Below are 23,077 nucleotides of genomic sequence, written 5' to 3' on the forward strand. Positions count from 1 at the left end.
GACAAAAGTCAGACAAAATGTTACAAAAATCAGATGCTAAATGAAACAAAGTGACAAAAAATGAGACAAACGACACAAAACAAGTAACAAAAAATTAGACAAAAAAGTTACATTGGTGCATTAATATCTTAGTTTTGGATGTTTTGGTGCATTAACATCCCAGTTTTGGATCATGGAAAGTACGTACAAATCAGAGCACCTCTGAAGTCCAGCAGCAACTACTTCCATTTCAGCTCTTTCAGTGACTAATTATAAGGGTGTGGATGAAAGATTATCAGTGTTTCTTCATACCAAACAATTATTTAAACACAACTTGTTCTTCCTGGCAGATGTGGAGGAGACATGCTGCAGTACCAACAGGCCATGAAGTCACAAATGCTGGGCAGATCACAGTGGATGACTGAATAAACATCATCCTAAGCCTTGGAGATGCAGAAAGCATTTTAATGTTCTATCTGTTCTTGTGTGCATGTTCCCTCCATCACGGTGGTGGTTTGGCCTCATTAAAGGCATGAGAATCATTAAAGTTAACAGTGATCTACGTCTGAATGACAAAACTTAAGAAACCATCAAAAACATCCCGATGAAGGAAAAGAGTGTAGCTTGTAGGGAACAGTAATTATAATCATTACAGAGTCATATTTTCTGGGTCATGGTGTGGTTTGTGTGATCTCTGACACCACCCTTTTTCCTCCCCTGTTTCACAACGGAGCAGAAAAAAAATCCCAAATATGAGCACAAATAAACAAACATTTGTCCAAACATGAGGACACAGAGGGGAATAAATCCTGGAGCAGGAAATGGGAGCAGTCCAACTCCACCTGCATGAAGCAGAACCACACCAAGAACACAGCGAGGCTTTATGAGATCCCTGTCATTTAGACAGCAGGAGTGGAGGTGGAGGAGGTGGAGGTGGAGGAGGTGGAGGTGGAGCTGATGGAGGAGGAGGTGATGGAGGAGGAGGTGATGGAGGTGGAGGTGAGGAGCAGGGCAGCAGATCCTCACCAGCTGGGTGGAACTCGTCACACACTACAGAAACCTCTTTGTGTTTGCAGCCAGAGAAAGAGGCGTTATTTAGCAGCGACTGGAACTCGACACTGTCCAGCTGGAAACCACCACAAGAGCTGAAGCCTAAATGGGAAAACTGGGAGTTTAAAGTGGAACTAGGGCAAGATTCAGTAGGTCACTCGCTGTTTCTGACGGAGGTAACAAAGAGGCTATTCTCACATTTTTCTGCATAATGTCTAACACACAGAAACGGGCAGCGAACACTGCTGAGAGTGCAGATGGTAATCTTTTAATTAAAGCTGATGGAGGAGGAAACGCAGCTCTGATTAGTGCTGGAGCTCTGGTGAAACTTCATGCACGGAAATCCTGCGTCACCCAAAGAGAGGCGATCCTTTCCAAAGATCAGCTGAACTCTCAGTGTGTTTCATCGTCATCAAATCAGAGAAACGCTGATGAAAGTGGGTCAGATGGGCCTGTTGAAAATATGAGTAAAACAAGACAAAGAGGGTAACTTCCAGGATAGATACTTAGAGCTAAATGCTAATGCTAGCCTGCATTCATTACATAGATAGATAGATAGACTATAGATAGATAGATAGACTATCGATAGATAGATAGATAGATAGATAGATAGATAGATAGATAGATAGATAGATAGATAGATAGATAGATAGATAGATAGATAGATAGATAGATAGACTATAGATAGATAGATAGATAGATAGACTATAGATAGATAGATAGATAGACTATAGATAGATAGATAGATAGACTATAGATAGATAGATAGATAGATAGACTATAGATAGATAGATAGATAGACTATAGATAGATAGATAGATAGACAGACTATAGATAGATAGATAGATAGATAGATAGATAGATAGATAGATAGATAGATAGACTATAGATAGATAGATAGATAGATAGATAGATAGATAGATAGATAGATAGATAGATAGATAGATAGATAGATAGATAGATAGACTATAGATAGATAGATAGATAGATAGATAGATAGATAGATAGATAGATAGATAGATAGATAGATAGACTATAGATAGATAGATAGATAGACTATAGATAGATAGATAGATAGATAGATAGACTATATATAGATAGATTGATCTGATTTTACTGGTCTGGATCGTGAACTAAGTTGAGTTTGACACCCCTGGTTTAAAAGTTGAAAATCTACACTGACTAATGGTCCCGTTTCCTTAAATGTAGGTTATCAGGCGGAGCAGCTAATGATGAGCCTCCACAGTAAAATCCTGGACAGCTGTGTTGGTTGCTAGTTAGCAGCTAAATGAATGGAGGGAAGGAACGTCCTTCCAGGTCTGTAAGTCCTCTGCAGAGAAGGATGTGAGTCTGTTTTAACCCTTAAGGGCCACAGCTTTAGGGATTTAGTGGGGAAGTAGAGGAAAGTTTGGTGATGCAACACTTTCCTCCCCTAAAAACCAAACCAGATGTGGAAAAAATGTCTTATATCACAAAGCAACACGGTCCAGCTGGGAGTGTATTGATGTGTGTGTGTACCTTGCCCTGGACTCATCTGTGTGTGCTTCTGCTGATGACACATCTTCAGAGATAAACACACTCCTGCATGTGAATTTATATCAGGACAAACTCAATGACTCATTAGCTTCATTTGTCACAGACGACCAACACGTGTCCGACTATCAGCAGATAACCGGAGTGAAAGGCTGGATTAACACCTGACCTTTTGTTCCGGACTCAACAAGCTGTTTTGTCATCAGTAAGGGTGAAAATGTACGGCAGATTTTACAAACTATTCAACGTTTAACCATCAGGAGTTCGACTCACTGATGGCAGGTAAAGGGACGACACAACAGCCTTGTAAGTGACGTAGTAAACAAATCAACCAAAATCCAGTGAAATTCACTGGATTTTGGTTGATTTTTATGTGAATGTTCTTAAGAAACATTTTTTACATTTCTTTTTTTCCACCAAAAAATGTTCAGAGATTTCCCGACAATGTTTAAAATGTGGACATCAGAAGTTTCACTGTGAAAATAGATTTTTTTCCACATTTTCAAACTTTAAAATGGGTCAATTTTGAGCCGCAGAACGACATGAGGGTTAAATGTGTGTATTTACTGGTTTCTTTCCACCTCTATGACAGTTAACTGAATATCTTTTACTTGTAGACAAAACAAACCATTTGAGGACGTTGTTTTAGGCTTGATGTACATTTCTCACCATTTTCTGACATTTTAAAGACCCAACAACTAATCAAACAGCCAAGAAATCAGTCGCAACAGTTCAAATAATCCTTAGTTGCAGCCCCAGCTGAACTGACAGGCTTTATATGCAGACTACCATAAGCACAACCAATCATGAGTTCAACTAGACGTATGAGGAGACGTGATTCTAATCCAAAAGATCAACAGGTGATCTTATAGCCCTGCATGTTATTTTATCAAACCCAACAGAACCTGCACTGTAACAAGCCGACAGCCGATGCTGAGACGTCTTACAGTCGAACCATGCATGAGAAAACCCTGATAGCGAGCAGGACCATAAATCACAGGAAGCACTTATGGCCTGTCCTGACAGCGCTGGGCTGAGATGTGCCGCTGATACTGCAGGAGCCAGCAGAACAAGACGAACCCCAGGCCTCGGAGGGGTTCTGCTATCTGGGTCTGATCTGTGGAGGCAGCAGGTGGAGATCTGAGCACGTCTCCAACAGGACCGTCACTTAGAACACGCTACGTTCACATGTTTAGGTTTCCACAGACACACAAACACTAATCTGTCTGATCCCAGCCAGTAACGATGTGAAGCTCGGCCAGAATGACCTCGCTTAACAACAACGTCCTCATTCCAAGGCAGTCTGGAGCCGGTTCCCACAGGGATGAGAGAACAACTCCCTGACCCAGATCCCTGACATCCATCCCAGCTGGATTTGCCAAAATCAGCCACAAATCCCAGATTCCCGAGGAAGGAAGAAGGTAGTGACAACTCTGCAACTAATGAGCATTTACAACCAAATGTGAGCTTTTTATCCATCATTATGTCTGTAAAATGATATTAAAACGCTAAAAAATATCCATCAAAAATCATTTCAAGGTCAAAATGACATTTTTAATTACATTTTCCCAACCTAAAACCAGAAAAGTATTCTATTTACCGTCACATAAAACAAAGAAAAGCAGCAAATCTTTACAATCGAGAGGCTGGACCTCAAACTATTTCTCACTCTGGCTTGAAAAATGACTGAAAGAGCATTTATGGTAATCTATTAAAGTAGATGATGGTTCATTTTATGCGTCAGTGAGAGGTATGGATTGTAATAACTTGCAGTTCCCCGAGTCTCACAGTGTTTTAACATCTTTCAGGTCTTTGTTTTGATTTTTTTTTATTAGTTTTCGGTCACGCCTGCTGCTCTGACAGCTTACTTTTGTACGCAGGAAGCTATTTTCAACAACAACCCGCCCAGAACCAAATGAAAGATAAGATAGAAAAACACAGTTTGTTAAAAAGGTGATGTCATTGTTGTTGTTTACAGCTTTTTCTGCATCCATTGAGGGGCTAAAAATCAATTACTGGAGGTTTAAAGTTCACGTTTAGGAGAGAAAACAGGTCGACTTTTTGAATCAACATGCCTGGATTCCCATTAATCTGTTTTCATTTCTATATTTTTCATTGATAGCCATAAGACAGTAAAATTTCACACCTATACATATATGACATACAGTTTGTCAAAACAAAATAAACTTAAATGAATTGAAATTTTGCTTTTTGGGGGAAAATTTCTTCAGAAAAATGAGTTAAAGTTCAACAATATTATGCCTCAGTTCACCATTTACACATGTGCATTACAACTATCTAAGTTTGTATAAAAGCTGTAAGTGTTTAAGACAATTTAGTTGGTTTGTTCAGTGGCTCTTGGACTGTAAAAATGCTAGTATTACTTAATTTTGGTACTTTATCAAGGAAAAATATCAAATAAATACACGGTCTGAGCTCTCTTTTCTTATTTACATTGTAAATAAAGTTTTGGGCCACTCTACAACATGGTTTTGGGCTCTAAAAATTAGTTTTTTACATTACTTACTCACATTTCAGAGGCTAAACAACCAACAGATTGATAAAAAAATACCAACTGATGGATTAAAACATTCGCTACTAGCAGCACTGAGTCAACATTAATCAGATACTTTGGTTAAATGTGTATTTGGAGAAGGAATTGCAGTTCAAATCCTACTAAATATCTGCTCAGCACTGGCAGGGATATTCTCATATCTTAGACGGGGTGGAGTGATGGTTAGCGGATGTAAACAACAGGATGTGAGAGAATAACAGTAGGCGTGATATCCAGCAGGGTGACGACTGTTTATTCTCCACCCACAGGCCAGGATGAAAACACACAAGACCAAGTCTGAAAGTGACAAAAATCACAGCGGATCCATTAAAAACCAGAGCGAAGAGAAGCATTTCCTCCTCAACACTGCATCCTAAGGACTCTTCATGGTCTCATTAACCCTGTAAGACCCAAATATAATAATGTACTAGATATAGATAATATATAGAAAAAAAGAGCAAAAAAATAAACAACAAAAAATTATTTTTATATATATATATATATATATATATATATATATATATATATATATATATATATATATATATATATATATATATATATATATATGTATGTATGTATATATATATATATATATATATATATATATATATATATATATATATATATACATATATATATATATATACATATATATATATATATATATATATATATATATATATATACATATATATATATAAATAAAAAAAACAAATATAGAAAAAAAGAGCAAAACATAAATAAAATAAACAAACAAAAAAATTAGATATACAAACCCAAATGTAGAAAAAATAGCAAAAAATATTATTATTATTATTATTATTATTATTATTATTATTATTATTATTATTATTATTATTAATGATAATAATAATAATAATAATAATAATAATAATATAACATAAACCCAAATATAGAAGCAAATGAGCAAAGACAACAAAAAAGAAAAAAATATACATATATAAAACAAATATAGAAGTAATTTGCAAAAAACTAAAAAATATCCAATAAATAAATAAAATATAAATTATAATAATAATAATAATAATGACAAAAACAACAATAATAATGAAAATATATAAACCCAAATGTAGAAGAAAATGAGCAGATATTTTTAAAAATGAGCTAAAATAATAAAAAAAACTGCTGTTGTATTTCTGCAGCAGTGGGTTTTACAGGGTTAATGTTTCATGCCGACTTAATGTCAGCGTTTATCCAGAACCGCGAGTCAAAGTTCGACGCCGTGACTCAGAAGTGATACAGAGAGTGTGTGTTCATGTGTGTGATACTGAGGCTACACAAACACATACACAAGATGACAAAGGGGGAAAAAAACGTCTCCTTTTCTGCCCTCTGGGTGTCTTTTCTAGTAAAAATCTGCCTCCCGTCTGCTTCCTGAAGCTTCCCAAAAGTTCAGAATTCAACCCCCACAAAAACACACAGACACACAAACTTTCCAGTCCTGCTCTGTCGCACTGACCGATCACCAAGTCCAACCCCCACTCTTCCCTCCAGATGTTACACAATCACTCCACCAGGCCTGGATCTCAGGCTTAGTCTGCTTTTTAAACGTGAACAAATCCCACAAAAAAGACCGAAAATAAACTGGTTCTAAAAAGAAACCGCCAATATCTTCTTCCTCTGTGCTGTAGAGCTCCATTAAGGTCCAAAAACTGTCAAAGTCACTCCTTCATGCATCTAATGTGTATTTATTCCCAGCTATGAATAGTACTCCTGCCAGAGTATTGTTTGCTGGAACCACAGTTCAGCTGGTTCAGGAACTTACTGAATCTTTCTTTAAAAATAGAACAATATATTTGAAACAGTCTGGCACATAACACCTCCTCAAACCACAACTTATTGTTTCTTCTACCTACTAGCCTGTCTGTTGGGGAGTTCCTCACTTTCAGGAGGCTAACTATTCCACTATTTCCTTCAGATAGGCTGATCACCTCATGCATGTAGTTCTATATGGTATTATAGCAAAGAAAATTTTCTTTGGTTTTCTCAAATGGTTGGGTTTTTCCTTTAGGCCTGTGAGCCTCAGGTTTGGACGTCTGATTCGGATGCGTCCATGAAGGCTTCCTTTGGAGGTTTTCCGAACACGGGGTAGACCCAGAACTGGCTAGAGGGATTATGTATCTCATCTGGCCTGGGAACGCCTCGGGATCCCACAGGAAGAGCTGGAACGCTGGGAGGAGGGACGTCTGGAATGAACTGCTTCGTCTGCTGCCTCTGCGACCAGACCCCGGATAAACGGAAGATAATGGATGGATGGATGGATGGATAATGGATGGATGGATGGATGGATGGATGGATGGATGGATAATGGATGGATGGATAGATAATGGATGGATGGATGGATGGATGGATGGATCATAGATAATGGATGGATGGATGGATAGAAAATGGATGGATGATGGATGGATGGATGGATAGATAATGGATGGATGGATGGATGGATGGATGGATGGATAATGGATGGATGGATGGACAGATGGATGGATGAATGGATGGATAATGGATGGATGGATAGATAATGGATGGATGGATGGATGGATGGATGGATGGATAATGGATGGATGGATAGATAATGGATGGATGGATGGATGGATGGATGGATGGATGGATGGATGGATGGATCATAGATAATGGATGGATGGATGGATAGAAAATGGATGGATGATGGATGGATGGATGGATGGATAGATAATGGATGGATGGATGGATGGATGGATGGATGGATGGATGGATGGATAATGGATGGATGGATGGATGGACAGATGGACGGACAGACGGACGGACAGATGGATGGATGAATGGATGGATAATAGGACAAAGTATTGGTGAAATATCTCTAAAACCAGTGTTTGTTCCAACTCTTATCCGTCCTGCAGCAGGAAGACTCAGCTAACAGCTCATCTTTCCGTCTCCAGTATACAGTATGTGCTAAGAACTGGGTCAACACACACTCCTGCATAACTCTTTCCATCTCTGGACTGTTAGCGCTGACCAATACACTCACACCTCTCCAGACGAACTCACTCACCCCGTTTCCTCAGACACACCGACACAAACTGCCTCTTTCCTTCCATCAGCTCTCTGGTTCGGCTCAACAAGTGTCACTTTTATCACACCCAGGCGGCTCTGTACCGAAGTGAGAAGTTTTGGGGATTTATTGGAAGCTAAGCTCAACTTATCAGTCGGTGCTGTTGTGTTTCTTTGTGTTTATCTGGTGCAGGGTCCCTCCCCTTCACACTTGTTGCTGCTGGATTCAGGGTAGAATCTGGGTCAGTGCCGGTCCTGCTGAGCACCACATAGCGATCTTCTTAATCCTTAGAGAAAGGAAAACACTTGGGGAAATTTGTTTGGGCACGCCTCTGATCCTAATTCCTCTGTCGGTGGAGTTTTCTGAGGCGGATGCTTGAATGTCAAGTCATAGACACAGTGAACTTTGCACGTCTCTTCTAGTCAGAGACGTAAGACAAAGGTCTGCTCTTTTAGAAAAGTGCAAAGAAGGTTGTCTCTATTCACTGCCTTCTTAATCTATGTGCATAACAACACGCCTGCAGGTGCATATCTCATGGCTGTTATCATGTTGCTGCTGGGCATGTGGGTGCTGGTGTAAACGTGAAGCAGGGGGATGGTAGCTTAGCTGCAGAAAATGCTACGGAGGAAGAACAGCAAGACCACAGATTTCCTTCACTGCAACACCAGCAGAGACAGTCTTTGTGTTCATCCAGAGCGATCATGGGAGGCTGCATCATTATTTCCTAAACTCTCAATTACCGTCTGTCCAAAGCAAAATGGAACCTTTGAGTTTTCAAACCGACACGGGTTCAGCAGCGTTTCCAAAAGTCTCCGTGTTCGAGGTCCGAAACATCTGGAGTAGTGTGGGCGCTAGACACAGCAGAAGTGAAACATTTAAAAATAAAAGCGTAAAATATAATAAAATAAAAGGTTCAATCAAACTGCTGGTTGTCTGCATTTCAAGAAGTTACACTGTGAAAATATTTTTTTTTCGACATTTTCAAACTTTAAAACGGGTCAATCTGACTCGCAGAACGACACGAGGGTTAAAGGGTTAATATTGTATCCGGTACACTGACAAAAAGCAAATAATATCAAAAAGCATGACAACCAAACACCGACTTCATTTCACCGGGAAATAATCAACAGTACTTCTTCTGCATTTGACCAGGAACATCCAGACTTTAGTCCGACCAGCTGAGAATCCAACTCCCTTCTACCAGCTGTTGCATTACAGCCAACAACGTTAATGCCAACAGGAAGATCCCGTCTGCCTGACTCATGCCATACTTGCCCTAAATAACGAGCCAGAACTGGACCAAACATTCAACTTCAAATCCAGTTTAAAGACAAACCCAAAGCTGAGCGGTTAGCTGCTCAGACCTGAACTTGTAGCCACATCTGGCTGCTGTAAATGACCCACATGAGGTTTTCACATCGAGCAGCTGTCTAACATCTGCTGCAGGGCGACGAACGTTCACTGTTAAATATTTCTACGTTTAACACAAACAAAGTGATAAATGGTAGACTTCATGTCATCGGCAGGTTTCTGACAAATGAACAGGAATCATTGGAGGTAGCCAGCATGCAGACAGAGCAGTAAAAAAACACAAAGACGACCGATCCAGGCTTGGAAAATGACTTTAAATATTTAATTTGACATGAATGTGTATCAGAAATCACTAAATATTTTGAACATGAGGGAAGCCAAAACAAACTGTTGTGAATAGCTGTGACTGCAGCCACAACAAGTGCTGTTATTTTTCCACCTCTACAAAAACAGGATTGCAGAATGTCTCATTTCAATAAAATGGCCCTTTTAATTTGAATTTTTCCTTTCTAGTTATAATCTACAGTTTCACTTGAAATACTACTTACGTCACATTCTTGTTACCATCTGAGGGTTTGGAAGACATGCCACCTTTAAAAACTTAAATAAAATTGGCAAAATTCCACCATTTAATAGAGCCAGAATCTGTAAAAACTGAAATTTCCCATGTTTTTTGAACTAATCATCTGCTATGTGCCATTCCATTGGAAAACTTCATCAAAAAATCTGATAAAATCATGATATTTTGTCAAAATCACATTGTTATATGTGCCTAATGCTTTAAGTATTGTTAAAAAAAACCAATCTTTGGTCCTCAGTGCTGCCATGAAACAGAAATGCAGGGACTTTTTAGCTGAAGTAGGTTGAACTGCAGGCAGTGTTAAAACATTTTTTGAACTATTGGTAACACCTGTAGGTTAGTATTTTTTTAAAATGTTTTATAGTATTATAACTGTGTCATACTGCACTAAAGCCATTTCTGAGTTCTCTCTACTTCTAGTCATGGTTGTGTTGTTTCCACTGAGGTGCAGGACTTCATTTTGCAGTGAAATATGATCCCACATTGAGTAAAAATGTGACAAATAATGTCCAAAAACTGCTCAGGGTTCAGAGGGTCCATGCAAAGTTATGGGAAAACTTAAATATTATGAGAGAATAACTAGTTGGAGAGTCGTATTTCAGCAGGAGGAAGCATCAGGAAGAGAGATTTCTGGCATCTTGGACAGGAGTCGACTCGTCCCGACTCTCGGCTCACCCAGGGGGAGTGACTGATGAGGGGGAGGAGGTTGGAGAGACTAACTCTACAGCGGATGGAGAGCTTTCTGTCTTAAACTGGTCTCTGTTGCACACTGCATGCCGAGGGCTGGTTATGAGCTACAAAACAGAAGCATCAAAGCCGAGTGCTTCTGTTTAATAAGCAGTTTACAGGCTTTACCCACTTTGAAGTATAATACCTGGAATACTCCAGCAGAGTCAGACTGTAAAAGCTACATCCAGTGAAATTCTGTTGATTCTACAACTTGAACTAAAGTCAAAATCCTCCAACATCAACCCCTATTATCTCCTGAAACTGCAGCATGTCCAAAAATATGTAAAGAAGGATGGAAAGAGTGGTGAGTTAACTCCGTTTCACCAAAGCTGCAACTATATAAAACTGCCTGGAGGCTCATTTAAGGACTGGGTGTATAAACTGCACAGAGGGATATTAAACCCACACCCTGCTAACCACACACACACACACACACACACACACAGCCATTTAAAAACCTTTTATGGTGCCTGAAGCAAAAGAGAGGGGGGACAGACCGAAACACAGACAGAAAGATAAATTTAGCTTTGCCTCAGAGAACCGAGGCTCCTGTGGATTTTCCATAATGATCCCTCCTCACACGCTGATTACTACCTTCGCTTTGCTCTCAAACGGCCGCCTGCAGCTAACCCCAGTCTGAGTCCACTTTCAAAGCTGAGAGCAGAGTTGCATCAGATTTGTCGAAGAGGAGCATCCATGTGTGCACCATCTGCACACCGCTGTCACTTTTTAAAGCCAAAAAATGCTCAAATTAAAGCTCTGCTGACACAAGTTACGAGGTGCACAAGAGAGAGAAAGCGATAAACCGCCCCATAGGCAGACGTCAGGACGCTAGAGGTCAAAACTCAGAAATAAAATCTAGTTTAACCCTCGTGTCGTCCTGCGGGTCAAAACTGACCTGGTTTAAAGTTTGAAAATGTGGAAAAAAATCTATTTTCACAGTGAAATGTCTGATGTCCACATTTTAAAAATTTTTGGGAAATCTTTGAACATTTTTTGGTGGAAAAAAAGAAATGTTTAAAATGTTTCTTTAAGAACATTCACATAAAAATCAACCAAAATCTAGCGAAATTCGCTGGATTTTGGTTGATTTTTTTCTGAATGTTCTTAAAGAAAATACTAGAAGTTTTACTGATATATATGGAATCATTTTAGATATTTTTAGGATTTTTTTGGAAGATTTTTACTCATTTTTTGAAAATATTTACAAGAATTTTCTTGCCAAATTTGGGGATTTTTTTAAAAAATAAAACTTTTAAGGGAAACCTTTAAAGAATTATTGGAATTTTCTTCCTGAAGGTTTTGCAAATTTTCATAAATTTGGGGAATTTTTTTTGCTGAATTTTTGGATTTTTCTCAGACAGGAAACAATATTTTTTGGTGTCCGTAAATGAGGACAACAGGAGGGTTTAAATCTCACATTTTGAAAAGTGTTGCATGTGTTTTCTATTTTCTGTGAGAGTGGAAGTGAAGAATAGGGCTGGAAATGATCAAATCTGTCGGACCGTCCACCTGATGAAATCAAGTCTGACATTCAGCCTCTTTGCACTCTGGTTTTGGTCTCCACCACCAACAAAAGGACACTTCTGGCTTTTTTAGCTGCTAAATTCCCAAAAATATGAAAACGTCTGTGGTTTTAATGTTGTGGCTGTTTGCTGTATTTTTCATATCCAGACAGGAAATCCAGAAACAGCTCACACACCCATAAATCAAGTCTGAGTCAGACTGACTCCTTCAATTAGCTGCTTTAGCTAACTGAAAGGGGAAATTTACCCCCGAGGGCTAAATAAACGAGCTGCATATCAGACATATTTATCCAGTAACTGCAATTCAGAACCAGACAGTAATAACATTTCCAAAATAAGAGAGTTTCAGAGATGTTCTGCACTGCATAGAAAGAATACCACTCTAAATCTTACACATTTTAAATCACAGCATGCAAACCTATAAATAACCACAACTCCAAATGTTTCCTGTGTTTTAGTGCAAAATGGTACGTTTTGAAAATGTTCAAATTTAAGGAATTATCTTTTTATAAAACATCATGAACAACCTGAAATTTGTGAAGAAAAATAAATTCAATTTCAGCAACATTCAGCCTCAGTTTATCATTTCCACATTACAACTTCCAGATCAATGAAACAAAATGACAGAAATGAAACACAAAACAATGAATAAAGCAAAACACAAAATGACAAAAATAAAACAAAAAACACCAGCGAGACTAAAAGGAAACACAAAATGACAAAAACATGAGACAAACGACAAAAGTCAGACAAAAAAAACAACAAAAAGAAGACAAAATATTACAAAAATGAGACAAAAAACAACAAAAGAACAATCTAGTATTTTACTTTATGATCAGAACAACTTGTCATGGTCTAGAAATTATTTTAAATTCATAGTTTTACTAATTTACAATCTGCAGTTAATGTCTTTGGAATTCTTCCACTTTGAGGGCCGGATTGGACCCTCTGGAGGGCCGCTTTTGGCCCGCAGGCCTCATGTTGGACACCTCTGAATTAGATTCTTCATAAAAATGCAACAATATCTGGATGAAAAAGAAAATGAAAGTGTAAAAACTAAATCAGCGAAGGCCCAAAAAGTTCCTAATTGAAGAAACTTCACCTACTGTTGACATTCACTAAGTTCTTCAACAACTATTTAAACAGTTTTGATGGTGAACTAAACTGCGTGCTCCTGAATCTTTAAGTCTTTATTTATCTGCTGTGTGTTCGTCACAGTCGACTCCTGGAACAACCTGCAGATCCGGCACCACGCCTGCACTAGCAACGCTGCAGGTTCATGATCATATTATCAGCTACACTCCTTCAGCTGAGCCTGAAAACTCTCATAGATACACGGATCCTGCTGTAAAACTAGAGCCTGTGCAGCAGTGGATGCACTCGACCTCTGACGGGCAGTAAAACGTGAGCCGCTGCAGCCTTGTGTTATCTTTCAGTTATTCTAAGAGTGGAATAAAACCCGGTGTGTGTTCATGTGTGTGTCCTGACTGCCTGACACTCGTGTTACAGCCGACACAGCGTCCATTCAGAGAGAGGAGGAAGGAGGCGAGCAGGACGCCCTGCCCTGACGGAGAACAGGCTCTGCAGTGTGAACGCACAGGACAAGCTGCTCACTCCCTCACCCTCCATGTCCTGGACCTTCACCGATGTCGGGTGGACGTCCAGGACATGGACGCTGAGACAGTGGACTAGGACAAGCACCTGGTCTGGACCAGTCAAACCACACTACAGCTTTACAGGAAGAGTCAAAGCAGACAGTAGCTGAACCATTCTGATGTATTAAATGGAAAATGCTAGCGTCTCAATGCAGGAGACAAATGAGACAAACGGCATGAAACAAGACAAAACAGAGACAAAAAATTAGACAAAAAAGTTACAAAGCGAGTGAGACAAAAAAGACACAAAACGATGAAAAAATTACACAAATGACAAAAAGACAAAAAATGAGGCAACTGACAAGAAACAAAACAAAAAAAAGAGACAGAAATTAGACAAAAATGCTACAAAGTGACAAAAAATGGACAAATGACAAAAATGAGACAAAAAAAGACAAAAAGACACAAAACGAAGAAATTACACAAATGACAAAAACGAGACAAAAAATGAGACAAAAAAGTTACAAAGTGACAAAAACAAGACACAAAACAACAAAAACAAGAGACAAAATGACAAAGCAAGACACAAAACAACAAAACAGGAAACAAAACGACAAAAATGAGACACAAAATGACAAAAACGAGACACAAAAAGACAAAAACAAGACATTAAATGACAAACCAAGACACAAAATGACAGAAACAAGACACAAAATAACCAAACAAGACTGAAATTGACCAAAACAAATAAGCATGAAAAGAAAGTAGAGACAAACAAGAAATGTATTCATCTGGGTCTGATGTTTTACTATTAAAATATATGACCCTTTCTCACACAGTTTTATTAGATTATTGACTCATATTAGATGTGATCTTTAAATGAATTGTGTAATACTACAGTTGTGGTGAATGTGAGCGTTTCACTAATAAGTGATGAAGCTGCCAGTGTGGAAAGACTGTCACATCTTAATGTACTTATAGTAACCAGTGTCTCCTGAGGTGGACTGTCATGTATATGAACAGACTGGAGCTGGTGCTGGCGTTTATCTGCAGGTATGCTGGGTGTTATGTAAGCAGAACTTCATACTTGGACGGCCTCGGAGCATGAGCAGAGCAAACGTTTTCCTCTTTCCTCCACTCGTCTGCCTCTGCAGCGAGGACAACATGTGCTCAGCAACACGCCAAGTTTCACAAGATGCAAGTTTATGCAAGTGCACAAATTTAAATTGAAGGTCTCTTTTTCTTGAACTCTCTGACCGATATGGGAGCCCCGGTTTCCTATTTCACTTCTCCTGGCTTCGTTTATCCGTTCAACTCCCTGAACTCCTGGACAGTTTTGCTCCTGTCGCATCTTTACTCACTTCTAACTTCAACATAAAACCCTGCATCGCCATGGAAACAGCTCAGCCATGGCTGGAAGGAAAGAGAACTCAAAAAGTACTTTGAGCAGGAAGATGCCATAGATCAGGGGTGTCCAACATGCGGCCCGCGGGCCAAAAGCGGCCCTCCAGAGGCTCCAATCCGGCCCTGGACAACTTTGTAAAGTGTAAAAATTACAGAGAAGACATCTTTTTGTCGTTTTGTGGCTCATTTTTGTAATATTTTGTCTTGTTTTTGTTGTTTTTTGTAATTTATTTTGTCTGATTTTTGTCGTTTTATTTCTCATTTTTGTCGTTTCGTGTTTCCTTTTTGTCTCGCTGGTGTTTTTTGTCTTATTTTTGTCATTTTGTGTTTTGCTTTATTCATTGTTTTGTGTGTCGTTTTTGTCGTTTTGTTTCACGCTTTTATCATTTCTAGATGATCAGTGTAATAAAATAATGTTCGTTTTTTTTAAAACATGTCACTTGTTTTCATTTGTGGTACAACAGTATTCATTAAACACTTTTAGAACATAAATTAATGACATCCTCTCTATCTGTTGTACATTTATATGTGCAGATACATAAAGTGAGTCAAGTTTGCATCTACCCTCGATTAGACTTTCTTCTCATCTTTACACGTGGATCGTTAAAATAGTTCTACAAATAGCCCACAGGGAAAACACTGAAGCTCAGCAAAACCCAAGCGTAATATGTACGTTCACTTTACTGCATAAGTGCAAACGTCTTTGCAGAATCAGTCCAGGAGGTTTTTGTCGTTTGTCCATTTTTTTTTGCTTCACAATTTTTTTGTAACTTTTTTATAGTTTTTAAATTTTTATTATTTATTATTTTTGGTTTTATTTTATTATATTTTGCTCATTTTTTCTAAATGTAGAACTGAAAAAAATGAGCAAAACCAATAAATAACATAAAACAAAAAAATTCTGTTTTATATATTTTGTTATATATTTTACAAAAAAATTAATTGTATATACGTATAATGTATATTATCATTTATTTCATTTTTTATTTTTACTAATTTTTTTCTGTATTTGTTTTTTTTTAATATATATAGCTTTGTTTTGTTTCATTCTATTTTGCTCATTTTTTTCTAGATGTGAGTCTGACAGGGTTAAGCGGTGTAGATAATGGATGGATGGATGTTTGAGCCAAATGGAAAAATATTTTAAATCTGATAAAAGAAGACAATCAGCGGACTGATTCCACATTTGTTTTCCTTCCTTTAAATAGATGAAAGACGTCACACAGACAAGCCTAAAATTCCTGCTGTTGGGTGGAGATAAAAGAAGAATCACTGCTCCACCTTCCCACTGATCTACAGTCATTATGGAGGAACCTGAGAAACTTGATTATGATGGAGAGCAGAGCAGAGACAGGAGAAGATGAAGGAGGAGCTGAAGGAGAAGCTGAAGGAGGAACTGAAGGAGGAACTGAAGGAGGAACTGAAGGAGGAGCTGAAGGAGAAGCTGAAGGAGGAGCTGAGGATCCCACTCAGAGAAGGTCAGCGTTGTTGAGAGGAATCCATGGAAGCCCCACAGGACAGAAAGAGAGACTGAGACCTGAACAAAGACCACAGTCTGTTCCTCAAGATGCCTGAGATAGAAACACACACGCACACACGCACACACACACACACACACACACACACACACACACACACACACACACACACACACACACACACACACACACACACACTATATATAGCCTCCACTGCACTAACACAACCTGGTCTTTGTGTGTCGGTTCAGACACACTTTCTATGTGATTCTAACACCTGAGTGAAAAGTCTCATTCAGGGTTTCTGCTAAAAGCTACTTCCATTCAGTCTCAACAAAATCAATCCTCGAAGTGTTTACTGTTTGGAGTTTAATTTGATCTGAGGGAGTTTTACATCCAGGGGGAAATTCTGCCACATTTGGGTATTTTTCATATTAAAACTGCATCTTTTCTGTTTTTTTCCTCTTCTATGACAGCAAACTGAACATCTTTGGATTGTGGTAAAAACAAGACATGTGAAGACATAAATTTGGGCTTTGAGAAACACTGATCTGATTTTCTGACATTTTATAGACCAAAAAACAAACTAGTCAGTACAGCAGGCCTGTTTTAATACTATTACAGTGTTATTAGTATTCTAACAGAACTGTTTTTGTAATTAATTTGATAATTAATTTGATGTTTTTTAGAGCAAACTGATCTAAAATGGTCTATGTTTTTCTTCTTGTATATGCTAACTGTAATACAAATAAAACCGACTTTGAAACGCATCATTTTGTCCAATCTTTCTGTGACTTAATGCAGTCAACATGTAAATATATTCTATTTATGAACATGTCTACTGATAAGAAAATGTAACATTTCAATATAGTTTTTAATATATTTAAAAACAGATTTACAAGTAAGGATAAAATGCAGCTCTACTTAGTTTTAATGCACTGTAATTTCTCTACACATGTATGTATTCTAAACCCAGTAAAACCCAAATATAGAAAAAAAACTGAGTAAAAAATATTATATACGTATTTATATGTAAATAATAAAACTAATAATAAAAAGTCTATATATGTGTGTGTGTGTGTGTGTGTGTGTGTGTATATATATATGTATATATATGTATATATATGTATGTATATATATGTATATATGTATATATATAATCTGCAAAACCCAAATACAGAAAAAATTGCAAAATAATATATATATTATTTAGATAGAAATAATAAAAATAACAATTAAAATAAAACAATATTTTAAAAAAATAAAATTAATTAATTCCAAATATAGAAAATATTTGCAAAAATAATATGTATTAATTTAGATATAAATGATAGTAAAAAATTCTAAAAAAAGTAAACCTGATATTGTATTTTTGTGGGTTTTACAGGGTTAATATAAATCATCTTTATACAACACTGAGTAGCTGAAAAGGTTAATGGAATATAGAGACCAAAAGGACCAACGGTATTATGAAGTTACATTAAAATGTAATTCTGAGTTTAGGTGTTCATCTGAGCTGTGTTTGGGTCCACCTGATGAATGTCAGTCTGTCTTTTAGTTCCGTTTTTGGTCTCCTCCTCCAACTCCTCAGGGACATTCCTGACTCTTAAGCTGCCAGAGTTCTTAGCATTTAGCCGATGAGACGCACTGAGGATATTTCTGTGTTTTTGCCATCACTAACAAACAGACTGAGTCATTCTCTTCCTTCCTCTACCAGCCGTCCTCCAGCTGCTGCTCTCTGCTCTGGTTCTGTCGCCTCGCGTCTCATTTAAAGAACCATTCACAGCTGGAACCTCTGAACTTTTAACAACACGTCTCTACCTGTCAGCAGGACTCTGTGTTTGTTTTACTCACAACGTGGTGACTGGACTTCTTATTGGGTCAAAAAAACAAAGTCTCATAGTATGTAGTAGCAGGGGTGTCCAACATGAGGCCCGTGGGCCAAAAGTGGTCCTCCAGAGGGTCCAATCCGGCCCTCAAAGGGGAAAAATTACAGAGAAGACATTAACTGCAGATTGTAAATTAGTAAAACTATAAATTTTAAATAATTTCTAGATCATGACAAGTTGTTCTGATCATAAAGTAAAATACTAGACTGTTCTTTTGTTGTTTTTTGTCTCATTTTTGTCATTTTGTGTCTCATTTCTATCATATTTTATTTTGTCTTGATTTGTTGTTTTTTTGTCTTTTTTTGTCTGACTTTTGTCGTTTGTCTCATGTTTTTCTCATCTTGTTTCTTGTTTTTGTTGTTTTGTATAGTTTTTTGTCTCATTTTTGTCTTTGTGTAATTTTTTGTCTCGTTTCTGTCCATTTTTTGTCACTTTGTAACTTTTTTGTCAAATTTTTGTCTTTTTTTTGGTTTGTTTCGTGTCGTTTGTCTCAGTTTTGTCGCTTTATTTCTCGTTTTTTCGTTTTGTGTCTCGTTTTTGTAATATTTTGTCTTATTTTTGTTGTTTTTTGCCCTTTTTTGTCTAACTTTTGTTGTTTTGATCATAAAGTAAAACACTGTCTTATATTTAAAGTCAGGTTAAGTCTACGGGAAGTGAATGGAAGATGGTGCGATGGAAAAAACAGAACTGGAATCAGACACCACAGAAACTGAGTGAGCCTCAGACAACACACACACACACACACACACACACACACACACACACACACACACACACACACGGCTTCCCTCTCCTCTTGGCCACAGTTTTATCCACAAAGACATATGGCTGGAAGACTCACTTCAAGTTACATAACTAAGGACCTTTATAGCAGGGTTCAGCTTACTGTGTGTGTATGTGTGTGTGTGTGTGTGTAGGTGTGTGTGTGTGTGTATGTGTGTGTGTGTGTGTGTGTGTGTGTGTGTGTGTGTGTGTGTGTGTAGGTGTGTGTGTGTGTGTGTGTTTGTGTGTGTGTGTGTGTGTGTGTGTGTGTGTGTGTGTGTGTGTGTGTGTGTGTGTGTGTGTGTGTGTAGGTGTGTGTGTGTGTGCGCGCGTGCGTGTTATCTCTTTCTATTTCACTTTTATCACTCTAACGTTAAATTTAAATACTTTACAACACATTATAATGCTTCTGGTAGACGCTATAAGCCTTAAAAGTGAACAGAAACACTGAAAATGTCCTTTAATCTGCTCATAATCGCACCTTAAATGTTTATATTCTGGGTATAAATGCTAAATATGAAGTGCTACCACCAAAGTTCAACACATAAACGTTCAATTCTGAGTCTGAGAGAGTGCGAAAACAAAAAATCTACAACACTCAACCCCGTCTGATGAGAATTTAATGTATATTCTATTAATCTGCTGCAGCAAATATATATAAAAGTCATTTCTAGGGGACACTTTTCTGACTAATTGTACGTCTACAGGATGTTTTTGGTAAATCAGTGTGGGTGCTTCTTACTTTCCTGGTTTTATATTTGCAAAAAATGAATTAAACTGTTCGTAAAAGTCTGAAAAATGCTTTTCTATTGTTATTGTGGATATCGGTGCTTCCCATGAACAACAGGAAGCCAAAAAACTAGTTTATTGTCTTGTAGATGCTCCAGTTAGATAAGTTATCATTGGGCTAAACGTGGTCAGAAGTTCTATCAGCTCCACAGTTATCAGGTTGGCTTTGATTATCAGTAGTGATTTATTTAGGGTATTGTGTTACGGGACTAATTCAGTCATATCAGTGAGATATCCTTTCACTTATATAGAGCAACTTTAACTAATATAAAGCAACTTTAATTCATGTATACTAGCGTTCAAAAGTCGGGGATCATTTAGAAATGTCCTTATTTTTGAAAGAAAAGCATTTTGTTTCAATGAAGAGAACATTTACTCTTTAAAACTCAGCATTACTAAAACTATAACCAAAGTAGTCACCAGTGGAATCTGGAGGGGCGTGGATTTGTCAATGCTTCCCAAAGTCCTAAAATCTCCAGGAATCCTGTGCTACGTCTTTATTCTACAGCACTTGGTGCACCTTAAGACCAAGTGGCAACTTCTATGATCAATAAACCCAAAGCAGAAGGGCAAAAAACTGCCAGTCACTGATTGGCCACTTGAAACTGGCTCCAACAGAAAGTGCATGCATGTTAAAATATCCAATTTAACTGCCGAAATAAATGTGTTTACAGCATTTGTTGGTACAAAAAAGTTGCTCTATATTAGTGAAAGTTGCTCTACATTTGTTAAAGTTGCTCTATATTAATTAAAGTTGCTCTATATCAGTTAAAGTTGCTCTAAAATGAGCTGAAGTTGCTCTATATTAGTTAAAGTTGCTCTACATTAGTTAAAATTGCTCTAAAGGAGTTAAAGTTTCTCTATATTCATTAAAGTTGCTCTAAAATGAGTAAAAGTTGCTTTAAAGTAGCTCTATATTAGTTAAAGTTGCTCTAAAATGAGTTAGAGTTGCTCTAAATGAGTAGTAAAGTAGGTTTTCCATGCATAATTTTGCAGAGTCTTCACTTAAAAATGTTAAACTGATGAATGAAATCTCTACTTGTTTAATTTACTCAGGGAAACCTGCATTTGTTGTGATTTTGTAGGATTTTTTCCATACAATATGAACTACAGACAGCACAAATCACTATAAGCTGAATTGTTGGGTAAATTTCAAGAGACACGATCCTTTTTGACTCAAGATGATCAAAAATAAATAAATATTTGGCACATTGCATGAGAAAATACTAGAAGAATCATCAATATAGCTGCCAGGTAATATGTGTCAGTCAATTAACCAACTAATTGTTTTTATTTCTACTTCTGTGGGACGGTTGACCTCATAATAAAGGAAATAAACACCGATATTCTGCTTTGTTTTAAAAAAAAAAAACAGGGTAAAAAAAGTAAAACTTCTGCAGCACAAACCTGCAGCATTCTGGACCCCAAGGCTCAACTCCTGAATGGAGAGCAAGGCACAACACACACGCACGCACGCACGCACGCACGCACGCACGCACGCACGCACGCACGCACGCACGCACGCACGCACGCACGCACACACACACACACACACACACACACACACACACACACACACACACACACACACACACACACACACACACACACACACACACACACACACACACACACACACACACACTAGGCCAATTAAAGCCTCATCACAGATAAAGGTGATTATCTCCACTGAGCCAATCAGCAGCTCCCCTGACCGATAACTGATCGATAACTCACATTGGTGTAGAGCACGGAGTCGATCTCTCCGGCCTCGGACAGCTCGCTCAGGTTCCGGTCCCAGGTCAGGAACTGTTCGCTGCAGTCCAGGATCTCCATGGTGGAGCTCAGCGGGGATCTGTCGCTGTGGTCGGACTGGAAACACCAACTCTGCCCCAAAGTCCTCCAAAAGAAAGAAAAGTTCCCGACAAACCTGAGCGAGGGGAAGGAAAAAGAGGTAACACGTCCAGCAGGTGAGAGAGTCAGAGGGAAGAATGTTGTCTGTTGTTGTTGTTGTTGTTGTTGTTATGGATCATCTCCTCTCCGCTTCAGGTCCACAGACAGAGCTGGAGCTGCCTCTGGCTCCTTTTCTCTCCTCGGTCAGACACACAGGAATGTCTGGGCGGAGCCACGGAGGACACAAAACATACACAAACACACCGGAAGTACCACAAACACCGATAATATGCAGGAAATGTGTTCCTGACGCGTTCAAGAATCAAATGTGTCCCAAAAATGTATGAAAATGTGAAGCGACTCGTCTTTTCCAGCTGTTTGTGACACAGAGTTTAAATGCTCACATTAACAAAGCAGAGTCTCCGGTGTGGAATTTCAAAATAAAAGACTTATTTCTCTCCGTTGCAACCTGTTGCACAGAAGATGGAGGGAGGAAATAGTTTTCAGTTAAATTAAAAAAAAAAAAAACTGCAAAACCCACTGTTGCAAAAATACATCAGTTTTATTTTTTATTGCTATTTTTTATTCTCTCTCTCTCTCTATGTATATATTTTTTTCCTTTTCTTTCCTAAAATCTAAATCTAAAATCTAAAATCCACTGTTGCAAAAATACAATATCAGTTTTATTTTTTGTTTTATATATATATATATATATATATATATATATATATATATATATATATATATATATATATATGATTTTTTATAAATATAAATAGCTATAATTGTCTTATTGTCTATAACCAGAGCATATTTACATGTCTTCAAAAATAATTTAGAAAAAATGAAAATCGGCCTTTAATGTAATAAATCCAGGAGAAACTTTGGCAAGATAATTCCTGAGGGAGTTAAATTGTTTTTATGGGGAAAATTTAAACGAGATATTGAAAACT

At 37.8% G+C, this 23,077-nt stretch overlaps 1 protein-coding gene across 2 annotated transcripts in view; it reads right to left on the reverse strand.

Moving 5' to 3' along the window:
- creb3l2 (cAMP responsive element binding protein 3-like 2) overlaps positions 1 to 22,512 on the reverse strand; it is a 40,367-nt gene extending 17,855 nt beyond the window's left edge. Inside the window, exon 1 of one of the 2 annotated variants that reach the window (XM_023264230.3) lies at positions 21,969 to 22,512. In XM_023264230.3, the coding sequence (XP_023119998.1) occupies positions 21,969 to 22,067 (99 nt within the window). In that variant the 5' untranslated portion in view covers positions 22,068 to 22,512. The remainder of the gene's footprint in view (positions 1 to 21,968) is intronic. The other variant, XM_023264229.3, reaches the window with a different exon arrangement.
- Between the last annotated feature and the right edge of the window lie 565 nt (positions 22,513 to 23,077).

The sequence above is a fragment of the Amphiprion ocellaris genome, chromosome 21 (genome assembly GCF_022539595.1).
Source record: "Amphiprion ocellaris isolate individual 3 ecotype Okinawa chromosome 21, ASM2253959v1, whole genome shotgun sequence".
NCBI lineage: Eukaryota > Metazoa > Chordata > Actinopteri > Pomacentridae > Amphiprion > Amphiprion ocellaris.